The 27,037-nt window shown below is 44.3% G+C and overlaps 2 protein-coding genes and 1 long non-coding RNA gene across 5 annotated transcripts in view; 1 reads left to right on the top strand and 2 right to left on the bottom strand.

Moving 5' to 3' along the window:
* MYOM3 (myomesin 3) overlaps positions 1 to 3,328 on the bottom strand; it is a 47,322-nt gene extending 43,994 nt beyond the window's left edge. Inside the window, exon 1 of the mRNA XM_081015585.1 lies at positions 3,177 to 3,328. The gene's annotated coding sequence lies outside the window, so the exon portion shown is untranslated. The remainder of the gene's footprint in view (positions 1 to 3,176) is intronic.
* LOC308482508 overlaps positions 1 to 27,037 on the top strand; it is a 53,067-nt gene that overhangs the window by 6,633 nt on the left and 19,397 nt on the right. Inside the window, exons 1-2 of one of the 3 annotated variants that reach the window (XR_013989303.1) lie at positions 19,086 to 20,130; positions 20,234 to 20,403. The exons of 1 other annotated variant lie outside the window; for it this stretch is intronic. This is a non-coding gene — a long non-coding RNA (uncharacterized lncRNA). Of the gene's footprint in view, positions 1 to 19,085; positions 20,404 to 27,037 lie in introns of those variants that run through there. One more of the 3 variants, XR_013989304.1, reaches the window with a different exon arrangement.
* Positions 8,781 to 25,867, bottom strand: IL22RA1 (interleukin 22 receptor subunit alpha 1). Its single transcript, XM_081015590.1, has 7 exons — positions 25,558 to 25,867; positions 22,944 to 23,076; positions 16,502 to 16,680; positions 15,245 to 15,432; positions 13,874 to 14,009; positions 12,710 to 12,834; positions 8,781 to 11,413 (listed from the first exon to the last, which is right to left on the bottom strand). The coding sequence occupies exons 1-7, from the start codon at positions 25,598 to 25,600 to the stop codon at positions 10,466 to 10,468; spliced, it is 1,752 nt and encodes a 583-aa protein (XP_080871716.1). The 5' UTR covers positions 25,601 to 25,867; the 3' UTR covers positions 8,781 to 10,465.

Raw genomic sequence — 27,037 nt, 5'->3', positions numbered from 1 at the left:
GCACCGCCAGCGCCCTCCCGACTCGTGAAGGAGCCTTTTTAAAGGCTACGGATCGGGTGCCGGGGAGAAGCGTGGTGCTTTGAGTCCTCTGCTATCCCTGCCGAGCGCAGCCGCATGCCATCCGGCGGAGAGCGCTGACTTCTTCCATTGAAAATTCGGACTTTTTAACAACAACCCGTGAGTAATTTGGAAACTGGGTTTAAAAGGAGAAAAAAAAGAATTTCTTTTTGAATTGGACACGAGCGGGGGGGGATCCAAAAAGGAAGTCAGTCCCCCCCCCTATTGTAAACCTTCCAAGACAAGGACGGGGAAACCAAGGTCCAAAAAGATTTGTATTGCTGATAAAAACTAAGAATTCCACGATGGGGAATTATAAGAACTGTGCTGGAGGACGAATTGAGGGAGAAGAATCGTAACCCCCCCCCTGGGAACCGGGGTGATTGAAGAGAGAGCCTGGTGAAAAGAGTCGGAGATTTTGACAGCTGTCAAAGTAGCTGTCAAAGTCGGAAAGCGGAGAGGATTTTATTATGAGAACTTTGCGGGCTAAATTTGTTACAATTTGCTACAACTTTTAAAACTCGGATACAAAATGGCGAAAACATGGATAACAATTGGACTTTTGGACTAGAGAAAACAAAGTTACAACATCCCCCTAGAGGAGTTTCGGGACATTACAAAGATGGTCGTAAGTGGAAAAACACCATTGGAATTTTACAGGACTGGTTATCTTCTGGGAAAGCTGCAAAACGGAAATAATATTTTGTCTACAGGGTGTTCAGCTAAAGGAGACAATGGAATTTTCTATTGAAGAAAGGAAGGGACTGAACGCAAGTTTTTGTTCCTGAATAACAATAATCCCTGCAGACTTACTAAGCTTCTGAATTAGAACGTTTTAGCAGCGGAACAAGAGGAAACTGGACTACAATTTGGAAAGAACAATGGGGGGAGCTTTATTAAAGATCTGAAGTTAAGTGTTTTAAAAATAATTATGAAAGGAAAAAACAAAAAAAAACAAAAAACAGCCAGCAAGGAGTTGGGGGAAATAGGTGATTTATGGATTGTAAGAATTCCAGGCGGATAACATGGTTTGGTGGCCAGGGGGAAATTAAACCGGGGACAGGGGGGGAGAACTAAAATCCAAAGGCTTGTCAACTTCTTTTTTTGAATTGGCTTTGTTTTATCTACTATATCTTTCATTTCTTATTTCTGATATTTCTATTATGTGGGGTGTCTTTATTATTAAAAAAAAAGGGAAATTGTGGAATAAAAATGGGGTGGGCCCTGGGAAAGAAATTTTTTGTTCTTTATTAAGGGTATTGACGAGGAATGTAGAAATTTTAAATTCGAATAATGGTTTAAACAAATCAAGTTTTTAATCAGAACCGAGAGCTTGTGGAGCCAACAACATGAACAAGGAATATGGTAGGGGTGGGGGAAGGGGGGAGTCCCAGAAAGTGGATATATGAAAATAAGGTTCTGACTGTATTTTAATTCTTACTTTCTGTATTTTGGAAAATTTTAATAAATATTATTTAAAAAATAAATAAATAACAGAAGCCTTCCTGACTCCTGATCCCAATTCTGGATGTGTAGATTTTGGTTCTGCACTGTGGTGCGAGTCAGTTGGCTCACACCAGAGCACAGCACACAAAAAAACAAAACAAAAAAAAAAAAAACAGAGCTGAAAGATGCTCTCTTACCTTTGCCTCCATTCAATTTTTTTTCAAGCCCCCTACACCTTCTTTAGCACCACCACTCTCCTTTTGCATCGCCATTGGCAGAAGCTAGTGCTCAGTCAGAGCAAACACTTCTTTTCATTGGCTAGCCGTACAGCAGGGGGTGTTGCTGGCCTTGGCCGTGGCCACTTGAAACACTGCTGTTGCCGTTGAGTTAGAGGCATTAAAGATGGAACAATGGGGTGGGTGGAGTGTAGCAACTCTGAAGGTGCTTATGTGCTGTGGACCATTGTTCATATATTGTACTGTCATACTGAGAAATAAATGAGAACACTGGGTCCTGGCTGAGGTTTTGGAGCAATGAGAGATGGGCGGGTGATTGGGGGTGGGAAGAAGCAGCGTGAAGATCAGGCAGGTGGAGGCCAGAAAGAGTGCAAAAATCAGGCGGGAGAAGGAGCATGGAGTTTGGGCAGATGGGGAGGAGCAGGAAGATCGGGTGGGAGGGAAGGTGTCCCATTTTGCCCTCCTGAAATGTCGGAGGGTATGAGTGCAAGAGAACAGATGTGCAGACCCTGAAGTGGAGATTGTAGCTGCTTCGCTCCTCCTCCAGTCATTCCCTTTCAATAAATACTTTGGCTATACACTCAAGTTGGGGGTTTGCTCTCCTTGGAGGCAAGTGAGGTGGTGAAGTTAGGAAATTTAATGGGTTTTGAGATGAGAGTGCCAATGGAAACACTCTTTGTCCATGACACTGGTTGGAGCCTCTGGGAAGCCACGGAGGTGGTTCAGCCATTTTGGGCAGCTATGGTTTAGTATCTTGCAAGTGAGTAGTCTTGGGGTGCGATCCATCAGCGCAAGCATTTCTCCTCCCCACATACTGTTTTGGTGGTTCTCACCATCCAGAGCAGATTTCGGGTAGGGGAAGCTGAGCAGGAGGACAGCCCCATTCTTCTAGCAGGAGTCCTTGTCCTAGCTTTTGTTAGTGCACCACGTTGGCTGAATCTGGTGCTTAATCTTACACATTTGTCCACATTGCTCCTTCCCTCTCTTGCCAGTCAAGACTAGGAACTTCTGGTTCCTGGTTGCAGGAAACCATAGTTTACCCTTTCATCTGATCAGCAAATTAGAGTTGGCACATGCTCTGCAAACTGGGGTTGTAAAACTAGGATTGGTGATGTTGCACCCTGCTGCTTCACAGGGTGGTTTTAATATAGGATGTGTGAAGTATGACAGAAATGATAAATAGCAATAATCAAAGAGATCTGAGCTAAATAAAAGAGCAGAGCATTCTTTTTAGTTCAAGAACAGGGAGGAACCGCATTTCCCTTCCATGCTAAATTAAAATTATATTAAATTTAAAACCGAGCAAAAGAATTCCTGTGAAACAAAATGTAAGAATAGCAGCAACAATGAAAACCAGCTAGTCTTTCATACGACAAGAATCACAAGCAATCTTTAAAGCAAGATACAAGTTTGGGGCAGGCGGCAGGAATCACGTACCTTCCCTGAAGTTGGGGGATTTTCTAAATCTTGACTTTGCTATCCCAGTGTAGAGAAAAATCAGAGAGCAGGTTGGCAAGGGAGCTAGTCTTGAAGAAGAGAGATAAAGGACAAAAGGAAGGATGCCTTCCCCCTGCTTGATGGCATTAAGAATGACTGTCCCGGGAAGAATGTGTCCAAGGGTAAACTGCCCACCCTTGCAGCCTTAAATATAGCATTATCTCATGTCATTTCAATGACAATGGAGAGAACTATCTAGGATTTATGATCCCCAAACAGCTCTCTGCACGGGTAAAGCAAGATCATTTTTCTAGGTCAGAAGTATTCATGGCCATTGTCAAAGCAGAACAAGGAAGAAAAGCTGCAGGCTGATTTTCCAGGCCCAGACTCTACGGATTTCTTCTGTTTGGGCTCTCAGAAAGATTTATTTGCACAAATTTTAGCCAATGAACAAATCTGTGGATTTATGCTCTGTGTGTGAGAGAGGCGGGTCGAGAGGGAATGGGGAGACAGAGAGCAGGGCTCCTCCAGATTACCTGTTTATTGAACATTCATCCTGATCGCTTGCACAACGTTTATATGCAAAGCAGGGTTTTATTGACTATTGGACACAATATGCCTCTGAGTATCAGGTGCTGGAAACTGCAGGAGGGGAGAACGTTCTTGTGCTTGAATCTTGCCTGCAGGCTTCCCACAGGCACCTGACTGGCCACTGTGAGCAGGGCCAGGCTGGGACATTTTGCTGCCTCCTTCTCCTCCTTGGTTGCAGTTGAGAACTGTGGACACACCCATGATGGGGGCATGGTGGAGTGGGGTGCACTTGTGGCAGAAAGGGTGGCCATGGTGTTCGCGGGGCATGCCTGTGGCAGAGGAGGCAGTGGGGGGCACCAGCCACAGTGGCAGGGTGCGCCTGTGGAAGCTGGGGCAAGGATGTGGCACTGGCAGCGAGTGGCACACTCCTTAGGCCCAGATCTGCTGCCTGAAGTGACCGCTTCACATCGCCTCATGGGCTGGCTTGCCCTGACTCTGAGAACAGGGCATTTATCTTTAAATGTTTGAAACTGTTTTCATTGATGATTTCAATGCTTTACTACAATCAGGTGGCATATACATTTTGTTAAACAAATAAATAGATTGTGCTGGACCTCGTTGTATCTGGGGGGAGTCAGGAGTTTCCTGTTGTCCTTCTTTAAATATCCGAATGACTGGACCTGCCCCGGAAGGTTGTGGACTCATTACAGTGGTACCTCGGGTTAAGTACTTAATTCGTTCCGGAGGTCCGTACTTAACCTGAAACTGTTCTTAACCTGAAGCACCACTTTAGCTAACGGGGCCTCCTGCTGCCGCCGCGCCGCCGGAGCACAATTTCTGTTCTCATCCTGAAGCAAAGTCCTCATCGTGAAGCAAAGTTCTTAACCTGAAGCACTATTTCTGGGTTAGCGGAGTCTGTAACCTGAAGCGTATGTAACCCGAGGTACCACTGTAGAGGTTTTTTAAGAGGAGTCTGGATTGCCAACCATGAGGTTGGACTGGTTGCTCTTTCAGGATCTTTTTCAACTCTATGATTTTATGATTCTAAGAGAAGGGCTGATGGGAGTTGTAGTCCATAACATATGGAGGGCCAAAGACTCCTTATCACTAAGCCTTGCATGACATGGTGTCAGCTGTAGAGACTCAAGGCCCGCAAATTTATAAGAAAACAAAGAAAAAAAGACAGCCACGCCTGAACCAGAAGCCTTCGCCTTTCATAATTCTGGAGAGTGGCCTGGGTTGAAACAAACAAACAAACAAACAAACAAACAAACAAACAAACAAACAAAGGTTTGCTGGAGTCCCTGATAATACCTAATTCAAAGGTGGGCCCACCAGTGAACTCTCCATTTTGTATCACTCCTTCAAATGGAAGGCCTCCCCGCCTTTGGTCCAGTGGTGTCCCCATTGATGGTTCTGTGTGTGAGGTTTCCTTTTTAAAAAGTGAGCAGGAACAGGCTCCGCCGTGGCATTTAATCACTGGCTGAGTGGCATCACCTGGCATGCTGCTGACATGGGATCCCCGGGCTATTGCTCAGAAAAGCATCCCACATCAAGAGCTTGGAACGCGGCCCCTGGCAGGGCAGCCTGCACCCTTTAAAGCCCCGTCCTTGCATGGAAACCAACAGGTGGCTGGCTGGGCTGTCAGCAACATCTGCAGCTGCTTGCCCAGGGTCAGGGAAGGAGGAAATGGACTGATGATGATCCCACTAAACGTATCCCCAAGCTTCAGACGGCGGCACATGCCCCTTCCTTTAGGGTCACGACCACTCAGCCTCTCTCTTGACGACGGATGTGTGGATTTCAGTTTCTCCCACTTTCTCATTTTTCCAGTCAGTTCTCTACATTCCCACATGTTTGTGATTTTTTTTAAAGCGTCCTCGTGAAAATTCATCAACATTTTTGTGCAAATTTATTCAAATAAGCACATTTTTGTGTGTAGTTTTGACCAGGGCTTACATTTGTGCAAGCAATTTCCCCCAATGTAATGTGTTTTGGTATGTTACTTTCACTAATATATGCGTTTATATGCCCGTTGGGGTTGAGCCATACCCATACAGTGGTACCTCGGGTTACATACGCTTCAGGTTACATACGCTTCAGGTTACAGACTCTGCTAACCCAGAAATAGTACCTCGGGTTAAGAACTTTGCTTCAGGATGAGAACAGAAATAGTGCTCCTGTGGCGCAGCAGCAGCAGGAGGCCCCATTAGCTAAAGTGGTGCTTCAGGTTAAGAACAGTTTCAGGTTAAGAACGGACCTCCTGAACGAATTAAGTACTTAACCCAAGGTACTACTGTATATCTAAAGTGCACTTAGCACACTTTTAAAGCACATGGCGACTTGAATGAAAGAAGGAAAGAAGGAAAGAAAGAAGGAAGGAAGGAAGGAAGGAAGGAAGGAAGGAAGAAAAGGAACTGTAGTTTTGTTAAGGGTTTTGTGAATTGTAGTTCTGTGACTGGTAATCAGTTGCAAAGATTATTTGTGGCGAAGCCATGTGCATTAAATGTGCTTGAAATATAAGTTGTGGCTGTGACCTGCTATTTACTAGATATTTATGTAGCAAATATTATTTATTTTCACTGCTTTAGGTCATAAGTTGCAAACAGAGGCCTTCTCTGCAGGGTCCTGTTCCCCACCCTCCCTAGCTGAAACTAGGCTTGGAAGAAGTGTTCTACTTTGGTTAAGGCTTGTTTCAAGTATAATTGCAGCTTGTGTTCCTCCAGTTTGCAAATGCACCCATGGGCCCCAAACATTTGGCAACCCCTGCTTTAAGGCATGTTAGTGACGTGATGTTCTTTCACTTGGGAGTGGCCCCATATGAAGTGCAATATCTGACTCATACTTAATGGGGCATCTTTTATAACCTCTAGGTAGTTCATATCTTTGTATCTTGTAGATGTTAAAGCATGCTCCAGCAAGCTGAGAAGGCCTTCCCGCCTACTGAAGAGACTTTTTGAACCACTTCCAGAATGTTCATTTTCATAGCTCTCCCTAACTCACAGGAAAACTGTACATAAATATTGATTTATTCAATGTTTATTGTGAAATTTGGACCCCTCCTTTCAACCAAAGAGTGCCCAAAGCAGCTACCAAACAGTAAGAGAAGGGAAAAGCAAAACAGTAATGAAAAAGGAACAAAAACGGCAGATGAAACATGCGGCTAAAATCAATAAGGACAGCAGCCAGATGAACGAATTACAACATACCAGCCACAGACAAATCAACTTATCAGGGCAAAGTTCTGTCTGAATAAAAACCCATTTACCTGCTGCCAGGTCACCATATGGACTTCCTAGCAAAGAGTTCCAGTTCTCTTGAACAGGGATGGACTTGGCCATTTTAGTTTCTCATTTGTCCAATTTTAGTTCAGTTCTCTACATTTTTCACATGAGAGTGTGTTGTTGTGGTTGTTTTTGTTTTTTTAAGTCCTCCTGAAACTTCACCTGCATTTTAGTGCAAATTCCCGCTAAGATAATGCATTTTTCTATGTCATTTCTATGTGTTTATATGCACATTTTACCCTAGTTTATGCATTTTCTTACAAATTACTTGGCTAGAGAACCACACTGCAAACAAAGGGGAGCGCAAGTGGTGAAGAGCTTATTAGGTGCTGCAGGAGGTGTCACAATTATAACATCCCATGGAAGGTGAGAGGGGGGCCCGGATTTTGGTGTCTCACAGGGCTTCAGTGAAATTTTACAGTCTGCCACTACTGCAAAATTTCAAAGGATGTTGGCATTTTTCTTCCTATACAGTGGTACCTCGGGTTACAAACACTTCGGATTACAGACTCCACTAACCCAGAAGTAGTACCTCAGGTTAAGAACTTTGCCCCAGGATGAGAACAGAAATCGTGTGGTGGTGGTGCAGCGGCAGTAGGAGGCCCCGTTAGCTAAAGTGGTACCTCAGGTTAAGAACGGTTTCAGGTTAAGAACGGACCTGCGGAACAAACTATGTTTGTAACCGGAGGTAACAAGCAAACTGAGATTAAGATTAAGATTTAAATGTGAATGGTAGCAATTCTCTCCCCCTGCTGCTACTTTTGAGTTTCTGCCAAATATGCTTTAGATGTTGGCAGGATAAGAGTGCTTCAAAGGTTGCATGCCACCCCACCCCACCCCAATCTCTGCTGAGCAGTAACAAGATTCCAGGGGGTTCCAGGTGCTCACCTAAAGTGAGCAAAAGGATTGTGCTTTTGTTGGGAAAATCAAAGGATGGTGAAACAGAAAGGCAGTTTTACCACTTTATTCTATACAGTGGAACCTTGGGTTTTTGAACGTAATCAGTTCCGGCAGACCGTTCGACTTCTGAAATATTCAAAAACCGAAATCTGAAAGCGGAAGCCTCAATACAATAGGGAAACTCAAAACGAAAGCCACGTGGCACGTTCGGTTTCCGAAAAATCATTCGAAAACCGAAGCAGTTACTTCCGAGTTTTCGGCATTTGGAGGCTGAAACATTCGTCAATGGAGACCGAGGTTCCATTGTGCCAGCACCAGATTTAGAGCTGTGTGGCCAGTTCCCCTGCAGAGGGCGCCAAGCCGAGGGGCCGCAAAATAATAGTAATAATAATAATATTTTTTTAACCTATATTTATATGGATACCTCCTGAGAAGATCCATTAAAAAGCAACTGTACTGAAAGGAATTATTGTGAAAATAATAAATATTGGGAGGTGGGAATTTTGTCCTTGCTCAGGGCACCATACCACCAAAGTCAGCCGCTGCCTACACCCTACTCGGCTTGAGGTGGAAGTGAGGATGGAAGAACTCTCTTGCATTGCTTCGTCTGTTTGCTAGTTAAAACAAAAGTGGAGTGGTGTGCTTTTTTTCTTTCTTTCATGTTTTATTCTCCATTGGAAACAATGAGAGGTAAAAGGGAAGGGAAGATTTAGGCGAGCTCTGAAGCGCACGTTCAAATCCTCTCCCTGTTTCTGAAATGGGGGCATTTGGAGCCCTAGGGAGGTTGCAGCTCTGATGTCAGATGCTTCATGATGCTCCCAAAATGACAAAGAGGATTTTCCTCTCTGACATCAGAACAATGTCAAAAAAGTAGACCCATTCCATCCTATGACAATGTTGATGTGTTTTATTTACTTTTTATTTCATAAAAATTTATACACTGCTTGATTGTAAAAATAAAATTCTCAGAGTGGTTTACAAAAGACAGAACAGAAAAATCAAGAAATATTTACAACCCCATTTTAAAACATACAAAAGTTAAAATACTAAAACAGCTTAAAATTACCTTGTGCTACATCTATTGTTAGCAATACTCAGAGTAGATCCATTAAAATTAATGGACATGGCTAATTTAGGTTGAGCGATTTAAATGGGTCTGCCCTGAGTAGAACTTAGTAGGCTGTAATTCTTCCTTCCTTTAAGAGCTCTTTTAATGTTTTTATACTTGGCTCCAGAAAATTAATCATCTGAGTGTATACACCCTTCCATGGAATTATGGAATCATTGCCTCAGGCAATTTATTAATAAAGCTTTCCTTACATTCCGTTGTGTTTGGACCTGGTTGTTTGGTTCAGTGCATTTTGCAGGATCAAGTTAGCTGTGAAGTTTGGAACACAGACGACTTCTCAAAGGGTATAGGCTATTTTGAACTATAAATACAATTCTTAGCTCTCTGTAGACTGAAAATAAGTCAGACTAATAATAAAAATATTTATTAGTAAAGTACAAAGATAGTACATACTTCTCCCCCCCCCCCCCATGTAATACAGAACTGGGGAAGAGTCACCAATGTCTCTGCTGCTTCTGTTCCTGTCCCTTTAACTCAGGAGCTGCCAACCATTAGGAGCCAGTGAGCAAATGTGGAATTTTGAGGAAACAGACACCAGTCAGAAAATGGCTGCCGTGGGTATGTGACACGCCACAAAATGGCTTACATCTAAAAGAGCAGAAAAAGAGATGGGTCCACAAAATGGTGGAGGCATTCACCCCATCAACAGTCCTGTCATCCATGAGGAAAAGGTACCTACATCAGCCACTGCCATGCTTGCTCACAGAGAGAAGCTCTTTGCAGCAATCTTCTGTTCAGAATGGGAGGGCAAGAAGGGGTCCAGCCCTGGCATCCAATGAAATGTGAGCATATATAAGGGCGGTGTGCAATGTAGGAGAGGCCAAGTCAGTGCAAACAGGAACAGAACAAGAATAACAAGCAGTCTCTTGCAAGCACTGTGGATTTGTTTGGTGGAAATTTACTGAGACCTTTCGTGAGCCTCATAAGAGGAACTCACGGGCACCCTGGTGCCCACGGGCGCCACACTGGTGGTTCCTGCTCAACAGCGGCAGCTTCTTTTGCTGACATGAGCAGGTGGTCGTTCTTATCGCCAGGCCATGTAAAGGGTCGCCTCCCGACTTGCAGGCAAAACTGTAATTAACACCAAGGCAGGCCAATCGGTGTGTTTCCTCCCACACCCTATCAGCCGGCAACTCAAGTTTGGGGTATCTGCCACAAGATAGGACCAGCACTGTCAGGATTCCTTGTGCAAGCTAACCAGCAATGTGTGAGGGACAGAATCACCTGGGAATAATCATGCCAGCAGTACCCACCCAGTTGGCAGGGTACCTATCAACCACATTTAGTTTTCTTTTAATGGGCTGAAGTGTGATTCACAAAGAGGATTCAGGAACAGCTGGGAAAAGACATTTCCTTTCAACTCTATTTTGGAGGGAGACATTTCCACCTCCCTTGTGTTATCGCCTCCCCTCACTCCATTCCTCAGTTGCTGGATGCGTTAACCATTATTCCTCAGACGCTTGATCCCACTGCACCTTCAGCTCCAAGTCTCTGAACAGGCTTGTGAAGAGCCCATTGCTGTGGGCAGAGTCTAAGGTATCTGGGTTTGTACCAAGGAACCCAGGCTTGTTTTCCAACCCCTTGCTCTCTTGAGTTATGCAGTCCAATACAGGGAGTCCCAAAGGCTGATGCTGGGGATTCGTCCAGGCTGTCAAATCCCAGGCCACCCACTGCCCAGGGTTCTGATCTTGAATGAGGCTGCTGCAGGTGCGATGTGAAAACAAGGATGGTGGCACGCTTGACAGAAGATTGCCATCTGAGATGGCATTTTGGTCGAATTCCACCGCAGATGGTTGCAATTCTGCAGGCTGCTCTCTGTAGCTCCCTGTCTTGTTGCCTCTTGTGGCAAGTACGCTCTCTTCCAGAAGGGGTAGAAGCAGCTGTGGCATATCTTGCATGTCTTCCTGAAGCAGCAGACACTGAGTTCGCTCTGCATCTCCCAACACAGGCACCGGCATCTGTTGGGGCTTGTTTCCCCACAATTCTCTTTTGATCTGTTCTGGCGGCTGTGCTTTATAATGCCCGCTGCTCAAGGAGCCCTCAGCTAAAGAATCGAGCTTCCTCACTTGATTTGCTGAAGAATTCGCTTTGGTGCAGCTGGTGCCTTCAAAACACACTCCATACGTTAAAGGCGAAGGACCTTGTGTGCATGGTGGGTTGTTCTTGGCCATTTGTGGTGTATAACCTACATGCTGAGCAATGGTCTGGAACAGTGGTGCATTGGCCTGTTTCTGGTAAGCTGTTTCGGTCAGGCTGAATACTCCCTGATGTTGGGTGATCTGTGCCTGGTGCTTCTCTATAGTAAGTTGGACAGGCTTGCATGATTCATAGGGGTTCAGAATATGTTCCTCTCTCGGCACGAGAGGTTGGGAGCGTAAAATATCCTTGAAATCCTATCAAGGGAGAAGGATTAAATTTAGTTGCCAGAGATAAGCATCAGCATAAACGTAGGCAGCTAGAGAGATAATGAAGCAGAGTGGCGGAAGGACCGAGTGGTGAAGCAGGAAGTCCCCACCATTAAGCAATCAAGTTCACTCTCTGCCGTGGGGCCAGCATGGAACACAGGAAGTTGCCTTATACCAAGTCAGGCTATTGGTTCATCTAGGTCAGTATTGACTACAGCAAGGGTAAGGGGAACCTCTATCAGCCTGAGGGCCACATTCTCTTCTGGGCAAGCTTCCAAGGGCCACATGCCAATGGTGGGCAGGGTCAGAGGCAAAAGTGGGTGGAGCAATGAATGCAAATTTCACTTTTGTATACTAATTTCTACAGACACTCACACACTCCTCTTTAACTTCCATCCTGGCAGGCACAAGACATTACCAGAGTTCAAGGTCACATCCCAGCCGGGCAAAAACATTCAAGGACTGTGTGAAGCAGGTCAAGTGAGGGCTGTGGCCTGGTCAGAGGGGGTGTGGCCTGTGAAGAGTTTTGAGGGCCAGACAGAGAGGACTTGAGGGCCACAGTTGGCACCTGGGCCTGAGGTCAAATGTGACAGGCTACAGTGATGGGCAGCAGCTTACCAGGATTTCAGGCAGGGGTCCTTCCCACTGCTACCTGGAGAAGCCAGGGATTGAACCTGGCATCTTCTGCACGCAAAGCAGAGGCTCTACCACTAAGTTATGTTCCTTCCTCTAAGAGGAAAAGGTTTTTCACTTCAGGGTGAGAATCAGCTTTGCCCTCAGGGAACCTTCCATGAATTTAGGGTTCTTATCCCCTTTCATAATGGGCTTTGTAGAAAGCATTGCTTCTATTTTATCCAAAGCCCACTTCAAAATGATCCCATCTCTCCTCCTGAGTTCTCTGTGTAAGCCAAAGAGCTTGAGGGGTTGAGAGAAATTAATGGCGACCACAAAAATCACAGGTGGCTACTAAGCCAAGCCAAAATATGGGAACTCCTGGTTAGTAAACACCAAGAACTGCCATGTTTTGTTTACAAGAGTAACCATTCCACCAAGTCTCTCCACTTGCAAAGAAATTCCTAAAAGAGAAATCAAACTATTAGGAACCCAGGCAGTGCAGCAATTTCTCCAGCATTCCTGGGTGGGGGCTACAGCCTTCTCCTTGCCCTTCAGGCGCTACTCTTTTATGTATGAACAATACCCAGCAATTAAAAGTCCAGGCTCATTAATAAAAAATCCAACAACCTTCCATAAAGCGGGGGGGGGGGGGGGAGGTACAGTACATACCAAAGACGTGGGTTGCTGTGCGGTGTGCTGTTTAATATACTTGTAAATGAAGTAATATATTGTTCCAAAGATCAACAATGCCGCAAACAGAGCTACCGCGAACAAATATGCAAACCAGGTGGTATCTGGAGAGAGAAAACAAACCGTTAAAGATAGCAAGACCAGGAGAGTTGAGAGGGCAGGAACAGATGGCATGCATCGTCTAGTCATTCTGGCTCAAGAGTTCATAGGACTGGTCTGAGCTTTTATAAAGCCGAAGTACAGGGAAGCGATGAATGTCCATAGGGACAAAGGAAGCTGCCTTAGTCAGAACATTGGTCCATCTATCTTAGTATTGTCTACACTGGCTGGTAGCGCCTCTCCAGAGCTTCGGACAGGGGTCTTTCACAGCCTTACTAGGAGATGCTGGGGGTGAAACACGAGACCTTCTGCATTCAAAGAAGGTGCTCTACCATTGAGCTATGTGGCCCTTTACTTTTTGAACTAGCAAAATGCCCTTATTGTGGAGAGCAGAAAGAAAGTCTATGAATGGCAAAGATGCCCAGAGGGCCTCTGTACACACTCAAAGAACCTGGAGCACCAGGGGCAGTTTACTGTGGTGTCCACAAGTGTAACACTTTCCCACAGAAATGAAGCATAACTCTTTATTTATATGAGGGCAGGTAACAGGTCTCAACATTTGTGAGATGGAATCTGCTTCCTGCTCCTGGTGTCCCCCGTTTCTTGTGGTGGAACAGGGTTTGTCTCCTGCAGGATTTCAGCCCGGTGTAATTTAGTCACCCTGCTGTGAAGGGTGTCTCTTGTTTAATGCCTCTTGGTTAGCACTTGCGACATCACCAACCCATTCCAAATCCCTCAAGCAGTGTTTCATTGTTTGCAAAATATTTGTGGTTTTCTTGTTGTTAAGATAAGGGCTTAACTCACATTCATGGAAAGGTATATGTACCTGTGTAAAATAAATAAATACACTGAGATGGGGGGAGGACGGGAGGACAAAGAGCTCCATAGACTCATTTGTGGCAGGCAAGACTGGGGATTGGTACATTCATTTGTGATGCAAGTTGTGCCACAAGGTTCACAATGGGAAAATTGCCTGTGGTGACTGCTTCATCTCTAAGGTTTTCAGTATTTAAGATCTGGCAGCATTTCATAACAATGTCTCACCTGATAATGTTTTTGCCCGAAAAACATAAGGCTTGCTGATTTTGTCTGAATATCTTATGTGTATTGTTCCATTGTATTCGGTGTTGGGATACAAGTCAGAGATTTCAAATTCATTGTTGTTGTTAACTTTGACCCACTAGAGAGAAAGAGAGAGAGAGAGATTTGTATTTTAAGTAGGGAAAGTGGTACTTTGTGTTATCTACTTTCAAAGCTCCACTAAGGGCCAAACTGTATGTTATGCTTAATGTGTAGTATATAGTTGTGTCTTCTGTTTTCAATCCCCTGATTTCCACTCCTGGTGGCAGCTGGGGATAAATCTGCCCTCTCCAGACCATCAGGGATCCTTGCACCTCTGATTCACTCAGGAAAAACAGAGGATGTAGCTGCATGCTGTGAAGTGAGCATAACATGAAACTTAGTCCTGACACTTCATAAAACAAGGGTGTTTCTGCATGAATATGTATAACAACACAGAGAGAGCTAAAGACTGAAGCTGAAACTTTTGGTTACCCTCAGTTCCTCATTTCTCCAATCTGAAGTTCAGTTCTCCATGTTTCCACATAAGTTTGAAATTCTTTAAAAAATGCCCTTTGAAAATTCACAAATGTTTCAGTGCAAATTACTCCTAATCCACACATCTTTGTATGCGTTTTGCCTAATCCACACATTTTGGCAAAGCAATTTCCCCTAACATAATGCACATTTGTATGTTATTTTCACCAATATATGTATTTTTATGCACACTTCAGTATGTGCATTTTTTGACAAATCACATGGCTGGAGAACTGCATTGCAACATTCGGAGAAGTGCGAATATTGAAGGGTGGCTGTGTTTTGGTTTCCATATTATTTTGGAAAATGTGAATGAGGTAGGTTTGTCTTTAAATGAGAACTGAATTGAATTTATTTCCCATCCTTAATCTGTATGGAATAACACTCCACTGACCCTCAAGAAGTATGCAGTTGGAAGGTAGCCCATCTAGGAGAAGGAAACTCTGAGCCGAAACTTCTGCTGCCTTGCAGGATATCTTTGGGAGAAGAAAAGGCCAAGGAGGGAACCCTACACAAATCCAGAGTGGAGTCCCTAAGACAGTCGGATGGCGCCTTGTACACCTCCTTCCAGCAACTCCTGCAGACAAGCTAGCGCCAAACACATTGTTCTGCTTTTCTTTGGACCACACTTTGTCATCTGGGCACACTGCTCAGGCTTGTGCCCCAGGGGAGGTCACTTTGGTGTTGCTAACGCAGCAGTTTGACTTCACCCCCAGAAGTGCATTCCATTGTCTCTTGAGACAGACAACAACAGTCAAAGAAATAAGAATTGGGTACTTTCCCCCAAAGTTACCATTTACACCTGTTTTCCCCCCTTACCTCCTGCTTTGTCTTTTGGCAATGTATCATTAATTCGTATTCAAAGGTCGTTCCAATTTGACTGAAAATGTCTACGACGGTCAGGATCTGGTTATCCTTGTCTCTCAGAGGGGTAGCAGGAGGTTGTACATAGAACTTTATTGAATTAACACTGGGTGTGTATTTCACATCAGGACTCCCAATAATGGCTTGGAGAGAGAGAGAGAGAGCAAGAGTGAGAAAACAAAAGGGTTTTGTTTAAGACTGAAGAGTTTAGTGATAGTAGTTTTGAGAACTGGGTAACCGAGGCATTTAAAAAGAATTGGCTCAGTTTCTTCAATACTGACTTCTCATTGTTAGCACCCTTGGCCCTCACATGATGTCTACACCATGTATTTAAAACATTCAGACGTATAAACATAATTTTATTTGTATGCCACCTTTCCACAGTTCAAACCATGATCAAGGCGGCTTGCAACATGAAAAAATACATAATTACAGCACAACAAAAGCAGCCATAAAGAAAACATCAAAAAATACACAGCCAAATTGAAAAAAAATACACATAAATCATAGTAAGATCTAAAATAAATCAATAACAGCAACAACACCCCCTAAACAATTCCCCAACCAACCCAAGAGTACCATTTAAACACTCACGGCTTCTCCCCCAGGAATCCTGGGAACTGCAGTTTGTTAAAGGTGTTGGGAACTGGCCCAGTGCCATTAACAAACTACAGTTCTCAGATTCTTTGGGGAAAGTGATGAGTGTCAGAGCAGTGTGAAGAGGACCAAAACACAGGAGTGCAGAACCTTTGGCCCTCCAGTTGTTGCTGAAGTACAACTCCCATCAGCCCCAGCAAGCACGGCCAATGGCCACAGGGGATGAGAACTGTAGTTCAGCAACAACCGCACAACCTGCAATAGCTGCACCTGCTGAATGAGGCAGCTTTCTTAAAGAAACATGAGGCCTGTCTTTGGGAAACATGTTTACCTTACTCCTGCAGCTTTCAACTGCTGTATGGAAGGGAGAATTTCAACAAATGCATCTTACCCCATCATAGTGCCATAGTGGCGAGACATCCTACAAACTGTTGACGTTTATTTTCTTGTTTACTTTTTAACAATGTTTCCCACTTTTCCACTAAAGTAGAACTCAAGGCAACTCAAGGAGAGGGTGTGTGGTTTGGAGAGAAGTTTGAGGGACAGGTGCTTTGGTAGACATTTGACGGCTGGGCCAGAAGTTCCCCAACCCGGTTTACAATATTAGCCACTTACTGTTTTCCCGGGGATAGAATCTTGAGGACTCAGCCCATTCGGAGACGCAACAGTTAGGGACCGTGGCTCTCACTCTGGCGTAGTAGCACTCGGTGAAGTTTTCCGTTTCAAGCGTGAGATTGCAGGAACGGCGTGTGATGTTTTGGCACTCGCTTTTGTTCTGCCATGCATCCCCATACCTATGAACAAAGGTAGCTGAGTCAGGCCAAAAGCCCATTTAGCTCCGTATTATCCAGAGAGCGCCAGTGTGGTGTAGTGGTTAAGAGTGGTAGACTCGTAATCTGGTGAACGGGGTTCAATTCCCCGCTCCTCCACATGCAGCTGCTGGGTGACCTTGGGCCAGTCACACTTCTTTGAAGTCTCTCAGCCCCACTCACCTCACAGAGTGTTTGTTGTGGGGGAGGAAGGGAAAGAAGATTGTTAGCCGCTTTGAGACTCCTTAGGGTAGTGATAAAGCGGGATATCAAATCCAAACTCTTCTATTATCCAAGCTGACTGGCAATAGCTCTCCAAGATTTCAGGCTAGTGTTTTTCCCAGCCTCACCTGAAGATGCCACCGGGGATTGAACCTGGGACCTTCTGCATGCAAAGCAGATGCTCTAGCTCTGAGTTACAGCCCTTCCCCCACAACCACTGCTCCCCATCTGCTTTAGGCAATGTGTGGGTGGAGAACAGCAGGCAGTGGCATAGACAGCACACGTCACTGTTAAACCACAGGGAAGGCAATTCAGGTCTGAGATAGACATCAGTGAAAAAGAGACACGTGCCTGGATATGCCACGGAGCAGTGTGTTGCAAGCTGCGACGCTACCAGCCGCTTGGCTGACTGTGCTATTGTTGCCGGGATTCCAGCTTAAGACAAATAAGATGTGAGGGTTTTAGAGCAGTTGGGCCTATTTGGAAGTGAGTTCTCTGCATTCAGCCCTGCATTCACTCCAGGGTTGAGTTCAGGAACCTGTTTGGTTCAGCAAGCAGCAGAACTGAGCACTGCACAGCACCGATTGGCCAGCGCCTTTAACATCACCAAGGCAGCTCCCACCTCCAATCTCTAGGACAATTTTGCTTTTAAAAAGCTTCCTTTTTAAACAATGCTAAGGTGGCATATGACAGATACTTTAGGGGTCAAACAGGCTGCCACCTGGGACACAGTGGATGGAGTTAGTGCAGATCATATCACACAATGTGCGCCACTAAGGTCAGAAGGCAGGTTTCACCCTCAGCCCAATGGTGTCCTTAAGAAGACTCTATTACTTTTTCCTGCGTAAGTGGAAAATACTACTACTACTACTAATAATAATAATAACTTTTATTTATACCCTGCCCTCCCCGGCCAGAGTCGGGCTCAGGGCAGCTAACACCAGTAAAATTGCAGTAAAAACATAATGGGGGGGGGGCAATTTAAAATACAGGTTAAAATGCCATGTAAAATGCAGCCTCATTTTAAAAGTAGCCCATAAATCAAAACCATAAAGGGAGGGAAACATAAGGGTCAGACTGAGTCCAAACCAAAGGCCAGGCAGAACAGCTCTGTCTTGCAGGTCCTGCGGAAAGATGTCAAGTCCCACAGGGCCCTAGTCTCTTGTGACAGAGCGTTCCACCAAGTCGGGGCCAGTACTGAAAAGGCCCTGGCCCTAGTTGAGACCAATCTAACCACCTTATGACCTGGGACCTCCAAAATGTTGTCATTTGTGGACCTTAAGGTCCTTCGCAGGGAATACCAGGAGAGGCGGTCCCATAGGTACATGGGTCCTAGGCTGCAGAGGGCTTCAAAGGTCAAAACCAGCACCTTGTACTCCACTGGGAGCCAGTGCAGTTGGTAAAGCACTGGATGAAAAGAGCAGAGGGTGTCATGTTACACTGAATCAGACCTTGGGTCCATCTAGTTCAGTATCGCCTACACTCACTGGCATCAGCTGTCCTGAATTTCAGACCGAGGTCTCTCTAGGCGCAGTCTGGAGATGTCAGGGATTGTACCTGTTTCTGCATGCATTGAGCCACTGCCTTACTTTCAGATGGCTGGTTGCCATCCATTGCTGCCCTGGGCTCCTTTGGGAGGAAGCATTGGCCATAAACTGAATAAATAATGACAATAATGAGAGGAAGAAGAGCATACTTCCCCACCACTCTGGTAGCTGGTGGCCTTTGTCAGTAGGAATCTCATGGATGGGGTGCAATGCAAGAATACAAAATAGGGCAAATGGCACCTCTAAGCAGGCCCTCCTTCCAGACAGCCTCCGCCCATCATAATAGCCCATCATTTTGTTTGTTTCATCATCCTTGGCGCAGGAGGAGTGGCTCCTCTCATATTCCTCCCTTGAATGAGGCATGCCAAATATGTAGAACGGGGAAGGCTCTCTCTCTTGGGGTGCCAGCTTGTCACCATTTTAGCTATTCGGCTATCCAATTTCCTTTCTGCCCTTTGCTGCAGAGTCCCAGGCTGGGTTGCAGCAGCACAAAAAACAAAAGAAACCCAATGACATTAAAACCGGTTAAAAGTATTTACATCAAAGAAAATGCCAGAAAAGTACAGTGGTACCTCGGGTTACATACGCTTCAGGTTACATACGCTTCAGGTTATACACTCCGCTAACCTAGAAATAGTGCTTCAGGTTAAGAACTTTGCTTCAGGATAAGAACAGAAATTGGGTTCTGGTGGCGCGGTGGCAGCAGGAGGCCCCATTAGCTAAAGTGGTGCTTCAGGTTAAGAACAGTTTGAGGTTAAGTACGGACCTCCGGAACAAATTAAGTACTTAACCACTGTATATGGAAAAATAGAAAGGGAAATTGAGTAGGTCCTAAAATATATATGTCAGAGGGTCAGGGTAGAGTGGTTTGTCTTCAGTGCACAGTGAAAACAATGCAGTGATGGCACCAAGTGCATTTCTTTACCGTCGCAAAGGCACAAGGCCTGGGCAAAGGGGTGGGTGTTTCACTAAGGCAGAGGCAGCCAACAGAGTCTTTGGATTACAACTCCCATTATCCCTGGCTATTGGGCATGCTGGCTGCAACATCTGAAGGGCACCATGCTGGCTACGCTGACACTAAGTTGTCATGTAGTATACCTTGCCCGCCATATTTGACCTGATGGTAGGGATGGAGGGATGGAACTCAGTTTCTAATTTTCCCAGTCTTTGATTCAGTTCTCTACATTGCTGCAGCGATTTACAATTTTTCGCCATGAAAAGTTGTCAGGATTTTAGTGCAAATTTCTCCCAACAAACATGTTTGTGTGCGGTTTTGATTAACGGACTCATTTCTGTGAGCAATTCTCCCCAATATAACACACATTTATATGTTATTTTCATAAATATATGTGTTTTTATGCACTCTTTCCCCTAACATAATGCATTTTTGCGAAACATTGTTGCAAAATTGGGAGAAATACGGATTTCAGTGGATGGGTGGATGGGTTTTGGTTCTCATATTGTTTTTTGAAAGTGCAAATTGGGTAGTTTCACTTTAAAATGAGAACTGAATCGAATTCCTCCTCCTCCCAACTTTCTAAAAGCCCCTGCGAGCAAAACAAAGCTGCAGTTAAGAGGAGACCAGGTGTCCCTATAGGCCGGAGATGCACTGACTGTAACCTCCTCCCAACTTTCCAAAAGGCTTTGTCAGCAAACAAGGTTTCAGGTGAGGAGTTTTTTAAAAAAGCCACCACCCTACAGTGCAATCCTAATCATGTCTGCTTACAATTAAGTCCTGCTGGGTTCAGTGTTTACTTCTGTGTTATTAGGATTTGGACTGCAGCTTTAGCAAAGCAGGATTAGAGGAATAACCCAACTCCTCCTCCTCCTCCTCCTCCTCCTCCAGACTTTCTGCCAGCAATCTCATGGGTTGACAGAACAGAAAGATGACAAGACTTACTGCAACTGTCTGCTACCAAGTTTGCGAAAGGCTTTGTGGGTAAATACGCTTGTAGGGCAAGTTTTTAAAGAGATGATGTCACTTACTGCGAAAGCCATAAATATGTTTTCATCGTCGCCAATCTCTTCATCAGTCATCCATTCATTATGTCTTGGTGGGTGTTCCCTGAAAGTGTGTGTGTGTGTGTGTGTGTGTGTGTGTGTGTGTGTATGTAGCTCTCAAGCTATCTGGTGCCCTTCAAATCAAATCCAGGTATCTCTTTTTCTCCTTGTTTTGCATCTCGAAAGCAGGCAGTGGTGTAATTTATCTGCATATTTTTTCCCCTCCGCTCTTTAGCTTAATTGCTACAATGAATATTCAATTTAGATATTAAGGTTTAATGAGAATTTCATAACCCATCTATGGATTGCAACCACAGGGTTATGTTTACTGGAAAGATCAAAGGAGGAAAGTGTCTGGGTGCCAAGTTCTCCAGCTTGTGCAACAGAGGAAAATCTAAAGTACGATGCAGTTCAGGGGGACAGCAGCTATCTCAGCAATGTGATGGAAGCAAATTGGGTGAAAGCTGTCATCAAGAGGATTTGTTTACACGACACCCCTACCCAGTCATCTGAGTTAGATATGTCTTTGCTCATTTTACAGTTATTGGAAAACATTCAGATTGGGTCTACTTGTGCAACAGCATGAAGTGGACTGTATCATAGGCATGCATGATGAAAAGAGAGCTCTTTTTTTATCTGTTCTGCCAGAATAGGAATAATTCTTGCATATTTTATGCATTATTATAATATGCGTTTTATGCACACATATGTAAACCCCAAGTTTCCTAAAGTTACCAGCACATAAACAGATACATACAACAATGTGTATAAAAGGGTACTTTGCATTAATACTTACACAATTATGTTGCAGAAATGTAGTACAGTGGTACCTTGGTTTGCATACGTTTTGGTTTACAAACACGTCAAACCTGGAAGTGCGTGTCCCGGTTTGCAACCTTGTTATTATTATTATTACAACCTGTTGTTTTTGTATTACGAACAAAAAATTTTTTGATGCCTCATTGGCAAAAGCGCACCTTGGGTTACAACCTTGTTTTGGTTTACAAACAGACCTCCAGAATGGATTATGGTTGTAAAGCAAGGTACCACTGTTCGGTATATATATATTGCAGAAATATAGTGTAGAATTAGTTGGGTTTTAACAAACCAACAAAACGGAGAATGCCCAAGTGCTGTATGCAAGAGCACTTGACTGGGGCTGAATCTACACACAGGGGAGGAAACGCTATAAATAAGCCATGAATTCAGTCATTATAACAAAAGAAAAAACTCTATGTAAAATCGCATAGACAAAGTTTTTTGCTCTACAGCAGCATTTATAACACATTTAAAACACTGTTGGTTCTCTAATGTAGCTGAGTCCTTTGTCAGGACCACCAAACACCATGCATAAATCCATGGAAAACAGATTGGTGAATGTGTGTACTTCTGTGTTTGCTTACTCGCCCGCATGCTGAGCAAGGGGAAGCAAGCAAGTCTTGCAAGCAGCACCAGTTCCTCCCACAGCTACAGTGGCATTGCAGCTCCTCAAGGCTGCCTCTCATTTGCCAGTTGCATTCCAAATGGCAAAACTATTTCTGCACCCTGCCATGTAGGTGTGACCTGAATTCCTTGCACTGGGAGTATTCACATTGCGATACTGGCACAAGGCAACCAGTGTGGTGCAGTGGTTGGAGCGCTGGAGACAGGGTTCCACACCCATACTCAGTTCAGTGGCAGAGCTTTGTGCTCCAGCACTGTGGGGCGGAGAGCAGGTGGGGGCGGGCTGGTGCGCATCCTGGGCGCACACCACCTACAGGGGCGTGGTGCTCTGCGTGGGTGGGTCAGGCAGCTGCAATGGCACCCTGCTGGGATTGCACTGCCAGGGGCGGTGCGCTCCCCCCCCACTCCTCTTCCTCCGCCAGTGACTCAGTTATCAAGCTCTCTGTGTGAACTTGGGCCAGTTACAGCCTTTCAGCCTAACATGCCTATTTTGCAGATAAAATGGATAGGGGGATCACATCGAGCTCCTTATAAATGTAATAACTGGGACTGTCAGCACCCATTAGTGAGAACCTAAAGCTACACAACAGCCTCAAAATATGGCCGTATCCAGAGCCGCCTCAACCATTAGGCAGAATAAGTTTATCATTTCAGATGGTAGATACTGGGAGTGTTCCATATGGTAGATATTGGGGGTGTTCCCTTCTAAGCCCCCCCCCAACTGTTCCCTTCTCTTACAGGACAGAGCTGTGTTTCTCCATATGTACTTGCTGCCATCAAATGTGGCATAGGACACTGTCCCATAGACAGTACTGAAAAGTCCAGTTGGCTTCTGTTTCTAGAATGGGGAGGACACATCATCTTGCCTGTTGCCTCGGGCAGCAAAATGTCTTGGCCTGGACCTGGGATCTGTTTCTTCCCTGGACCGGACACAATGCTATTCCCACAGCAAAGTATATTTCTCCCTATCTGAGATATCTGTGGGTTCAAAGAATAACAGTCACACCAAGTAAGGAGAAGGAATAGTCCTCTTACTTCTTATACTGGACATCGTACACCGTGCCTGGAAGTGGCTCCCCCCAGCTCTTCCAAGTGAAGATATTTTCAAAGTTTGTGGACGAAAAGATTGGTTGTTGAATGAGTGGTGATCTCTCTGCTAGCGAATTCCCTACAATGAAGGGGGAAAAAGATTATTAGAGGTTAACCGTAGAACGTGCAGTCTCTGTACTTAGGCTGTGTATATCTTACCAACTTAAAAGGCAGCTAGGGTCATTCTTTTTCTCAATTCAGACTAAAGCTGGTTGCACGTGGTGGTGGTAGGGACAACGACACATTGAAACAAGGTGTGGAAGGATCAATCCATTTTGGCTCTCTCAGTTTCTCATTTCTCAAAATTTAAATACATTTCTCTACATTTTTTCAACAATGGTGGATTTTTTTTGGTTAAAAATCTGCATTTTGGTCAAAAATCTGCATGTTTGGTGTAATTCTGCAAATAGATATATTTTTGCATGCAGTTTTGACTAACAATATATTCCTCACAATATAATGCACCTAGTATATTATTTTAACTAATATATTGATTTTTTTGTAAAGTTTCCCTTAATATATTTTTATAAACCATCTGTGATTGGAAAACTGTATTGCAAAATTCTGATATTTGCGACTTTCGACGAACTACCCTGTTTTAGTTCTCATATTGTTTTAGGAAAATGCAAATTTCATAGAATCAGTTATCAATGTGAACTGAATCAAATTTATCCCCCATCTCTATTTTTCCCCATACAGTATTTCATAAGAAATGACAGGATAGATATGGCTAATGATAACATTTATTATCCACCTTAATGTTTGTGGCTAATGTCATGTGTGCACCACTTTCCAAACCAGGAGTGGGAGCACAGAATGAATGCAGAGTGTGAACCCGAACGAAATTCCCCTCAGTTTGAGAACCCCTGTTTTAGAGAATTTTACTTGCTGCTTTTTGTTGCATTGTTGCTGTATATTGCTCTGGGATTCTGTAGGTGGGAAGGGTGATGCAGAAATGCAATAAAACTCAGGCCTGTGGGGACTCCATACCTCTTTACCTGGTGCTCTCAGGCCTTGCTTTGCCCCCTCCTTGAGGGTTTTTGCCTCACTGGAAAGTTTCCTTGAAGTAGGTGGAGTATAGGGAGAGATATGTGTGTAGAAACTAGCTTGCTGTACAAAGGTAGCATTTATACTCATTGCTTTGCTCACTTTTGCCTCTAGCCCCGCCCACCATTTGCATGTAGCCCTTCAAAAGGCTGCCTTGGGCTGAAATGGGCTCTCCGCCCCACAAACAAACAAACAACGGTTTCAGGTGGGGAGCCAGCTATTGCCTTAAACCTGTCAAGCATTCTCAGCTGAGCGGTCTTTTGGCAACAGTGATCAGGAAATACAGACCCACATTGTTTAAAAGGTTTACAATTGTTTTTTAGAATTGTAGAAGTAAAAAATATGCAGCTGGGATTTCCCCTACCTCATTAGCCTCGCCTCATGGCAGCGATGCAAACTGCCGTGTTGGGTGTTGGCTGTAGGAGTCAACTCCTAGGGGTCTGGGGCCCCCAAAGTTGATGGGCATTGCCATTCTAATGGTGTGCGCGTACCGTGTCTTGTGATCAGTTATGTGGGGCAGGGCTTACCCCAAATAATTTATTCAAATTGGCATCCCTGGTGTTGGCTCCAGGTTTTGCAGTTCCCATGGGCAAGAGGACCTCTTCAAAGCCCACTCTCTCAACAAGTCCAGCTTCTATTACCGGATTCTCGGTTGTGTGTGTGCTTTAAAAGTGTGTTGTGTACACCGTCAGAGTCTCACAAGCAGCAAATTGCAATAAGGATGAGAATTAGAGTCTAGCCCACATCCCTCCCTATTCAAAGGAAAAACAACTCTTCGCAACTCCCAGCTTAGACACTCCTGCTTTGACTGTGTAGTGAAAAGACCTAAGAAATACTTTGATTTCATTTCAGCTTTCTGTTTTGCTTCCCATCCGCCACCCCAGATAGGTTGGAGACCACCTGTCTGTTGAGAGGAAGACTTCCCTCTTTAGGACTGAAATCCTAGGCTTAGTACATACCGTACCTTCAAACCCGTATAAAGTTAAGATTAGTAAGATTATTTTATTTTAAAAATTTCCATAATACAATAAAATTAGGAATAGAGAAGAAGAGAAAAGCACAATAGAAATAAAGAAAATAAAAGGAGTGTGAGAGAGAAATAAGATAGGCAGCTCCAGTCAGAGGCAGATAGAGGGGAGTGCGACTTGCTTGGTCGCAGAGCCTGGGGGACGCAGCAGGAGATGCTGCAACTAGGCTGCATAATGGAAGGCAAGAGGTGGGGGGGGCGCTGAATTTTGGCGTCACACAAGGCACTGCTGAATTTTGAGACCCCAGGTCTGCCACTGACCCCAGTTGCCATAGATGAACGCTGTTCAACCTGCTTGACAGTTGAAACAAGTGAAGCTATGACAATGCCACTCCAGGGCGTAAGCTCGAAACAAAGGTAATGGGAGCAAGAACCGACCATGGAGATCACATTTGCCTGCTTGGTAAACTCTCGCTATAGCTTAAAGAGATTCAGAGATCATGAAGAGAGGCTTTAATAAAGAGGAGTCAAAGGTTGGTTACTTACCCACTAGGGAGCACAGGGCCCAGAAGACGAGAAGTTCCTTCATTAATATCACGGCACAAAGAGTCGTGGTATGGAGCTAGCTGTCCTCAACACTGGCTGAATAAATTTGGGAAGGCTCCAGGCTGGTGATCCTGGACTACCCTGTCTGCCTAGGCTGAAGAGATAATACGGTAACGCTGTCCCCACTGCAGCACATGGAATCGAGCGAGCTTAATCGGAGACTTCTTCTCTGCTTAAGTGCCAGAGGCATCAGAGCATCCAGCAGTCTGAAGCCAAGCCAAGCATATTTCCTGATAAGGGACTTCCTGCTGACATTCCTCACGAGAAGTCAGGAACTGGTTTTTCTGGTCTAGTCGCCTTTTTCTTCTTCATTTACTATTACCTCAACCAGCAGAAACAGGGCTCCGCACCTCAGCCTGTGGCTACGGAACTTCTGCAATTCTTGTCGCGCAAGCTGCTGTCACACTGGTGAAAAAAAAAAGGAAAAAAAACCCTTTTGAAAAGCCTGCACAAGGGAAGACAGTGTCAGGATGTCCTTTTGAAACAGCCTTTTACTTTGGTTTGACATCTTAGTGTATTTTTGGTCTTTGTGGAAGCTGCCCAGAGTGGCTGGGGAAACCCAGCCAGATGGGCGGGGTACAAATAATAAATTATTATTATTATTATTATTATTATTATTATTATTATTATTACTAAGAGCACATGACTTCCCAGAGAACTGTAGTTTGCTCCTAGCAGAGCTACAATTCCCAAGGATATTTGAGAGGAAGTCATGCACTTTATATGTGCGTTGGATATTATTTAAAAGGTGGGGCGTGTCTCTAGACTTTGTTCCCTCCAGATATTGTTGGGCTACAATGGGGTGGAGAAGTGAATGCAGGCAGCAGGCTGAATCTTGGCCTCTCCAATGACCATGGGCCATATTGGCAGGTGGGTGGGGCCACCTCCTGTCAATTAACTGATGCCACCGTATCAGGTGAAGCATTTTCCTTTGCGTTTATGGTTTGAATTCAAACTGTGCAGGCAAAGGAAGAGAGCTTTGTTTATCTTTTTTTTTTTTTTATAGAAATTTATTGGGTTTTACAATAGAAATAAACATAATAAACAATGTAACATATATCTTAACATAATTTCACATTTTCTTTGGACTTCCTCACATCTCCCGCTCCCACTTTCATCGTTATAACATTTTGTCAGCAATTTATTATCTTATTTACATTCTTACATCCCTTCTATGTTTCATACTCTTCTAGTTCTCAAAAAAAAGTTATATTTTCTCAATTCTCACTTATTTTCTTAAAATCATCTAAATTAGTGGTGCTCAGTTATTTTGATCTAGCATCCTGTTTAGCATTCACTCAAATTGCAATATTTTTGTAAATAATTCTTAAATTTCTTTTTTTTTTTTTAAGCAATTTATTGGGTTTTACAATAGAAATAAACATAATAAACAATATAACATTTGTCTTAACATAATTTC

This window comes from Podarcis pityusensis (assembly GCF_964106645.2).
Source record: "Podarcis pityusensis genome assembly, chromosome: 8".
In the NCBI taxonomy this organism is placed as follows: domain Eukaryota; kingdom Metazoa; phylum Chordata; class Lepidosauria; order Squamata; family Lacertidae; genus Podarcis; species Podarcis pityusensis.
The sequence above is the reverse complement of the archived record's forward strand: the minus strand, read 5'-3'. Positions and strand labels throughout refer to the sequence as shown.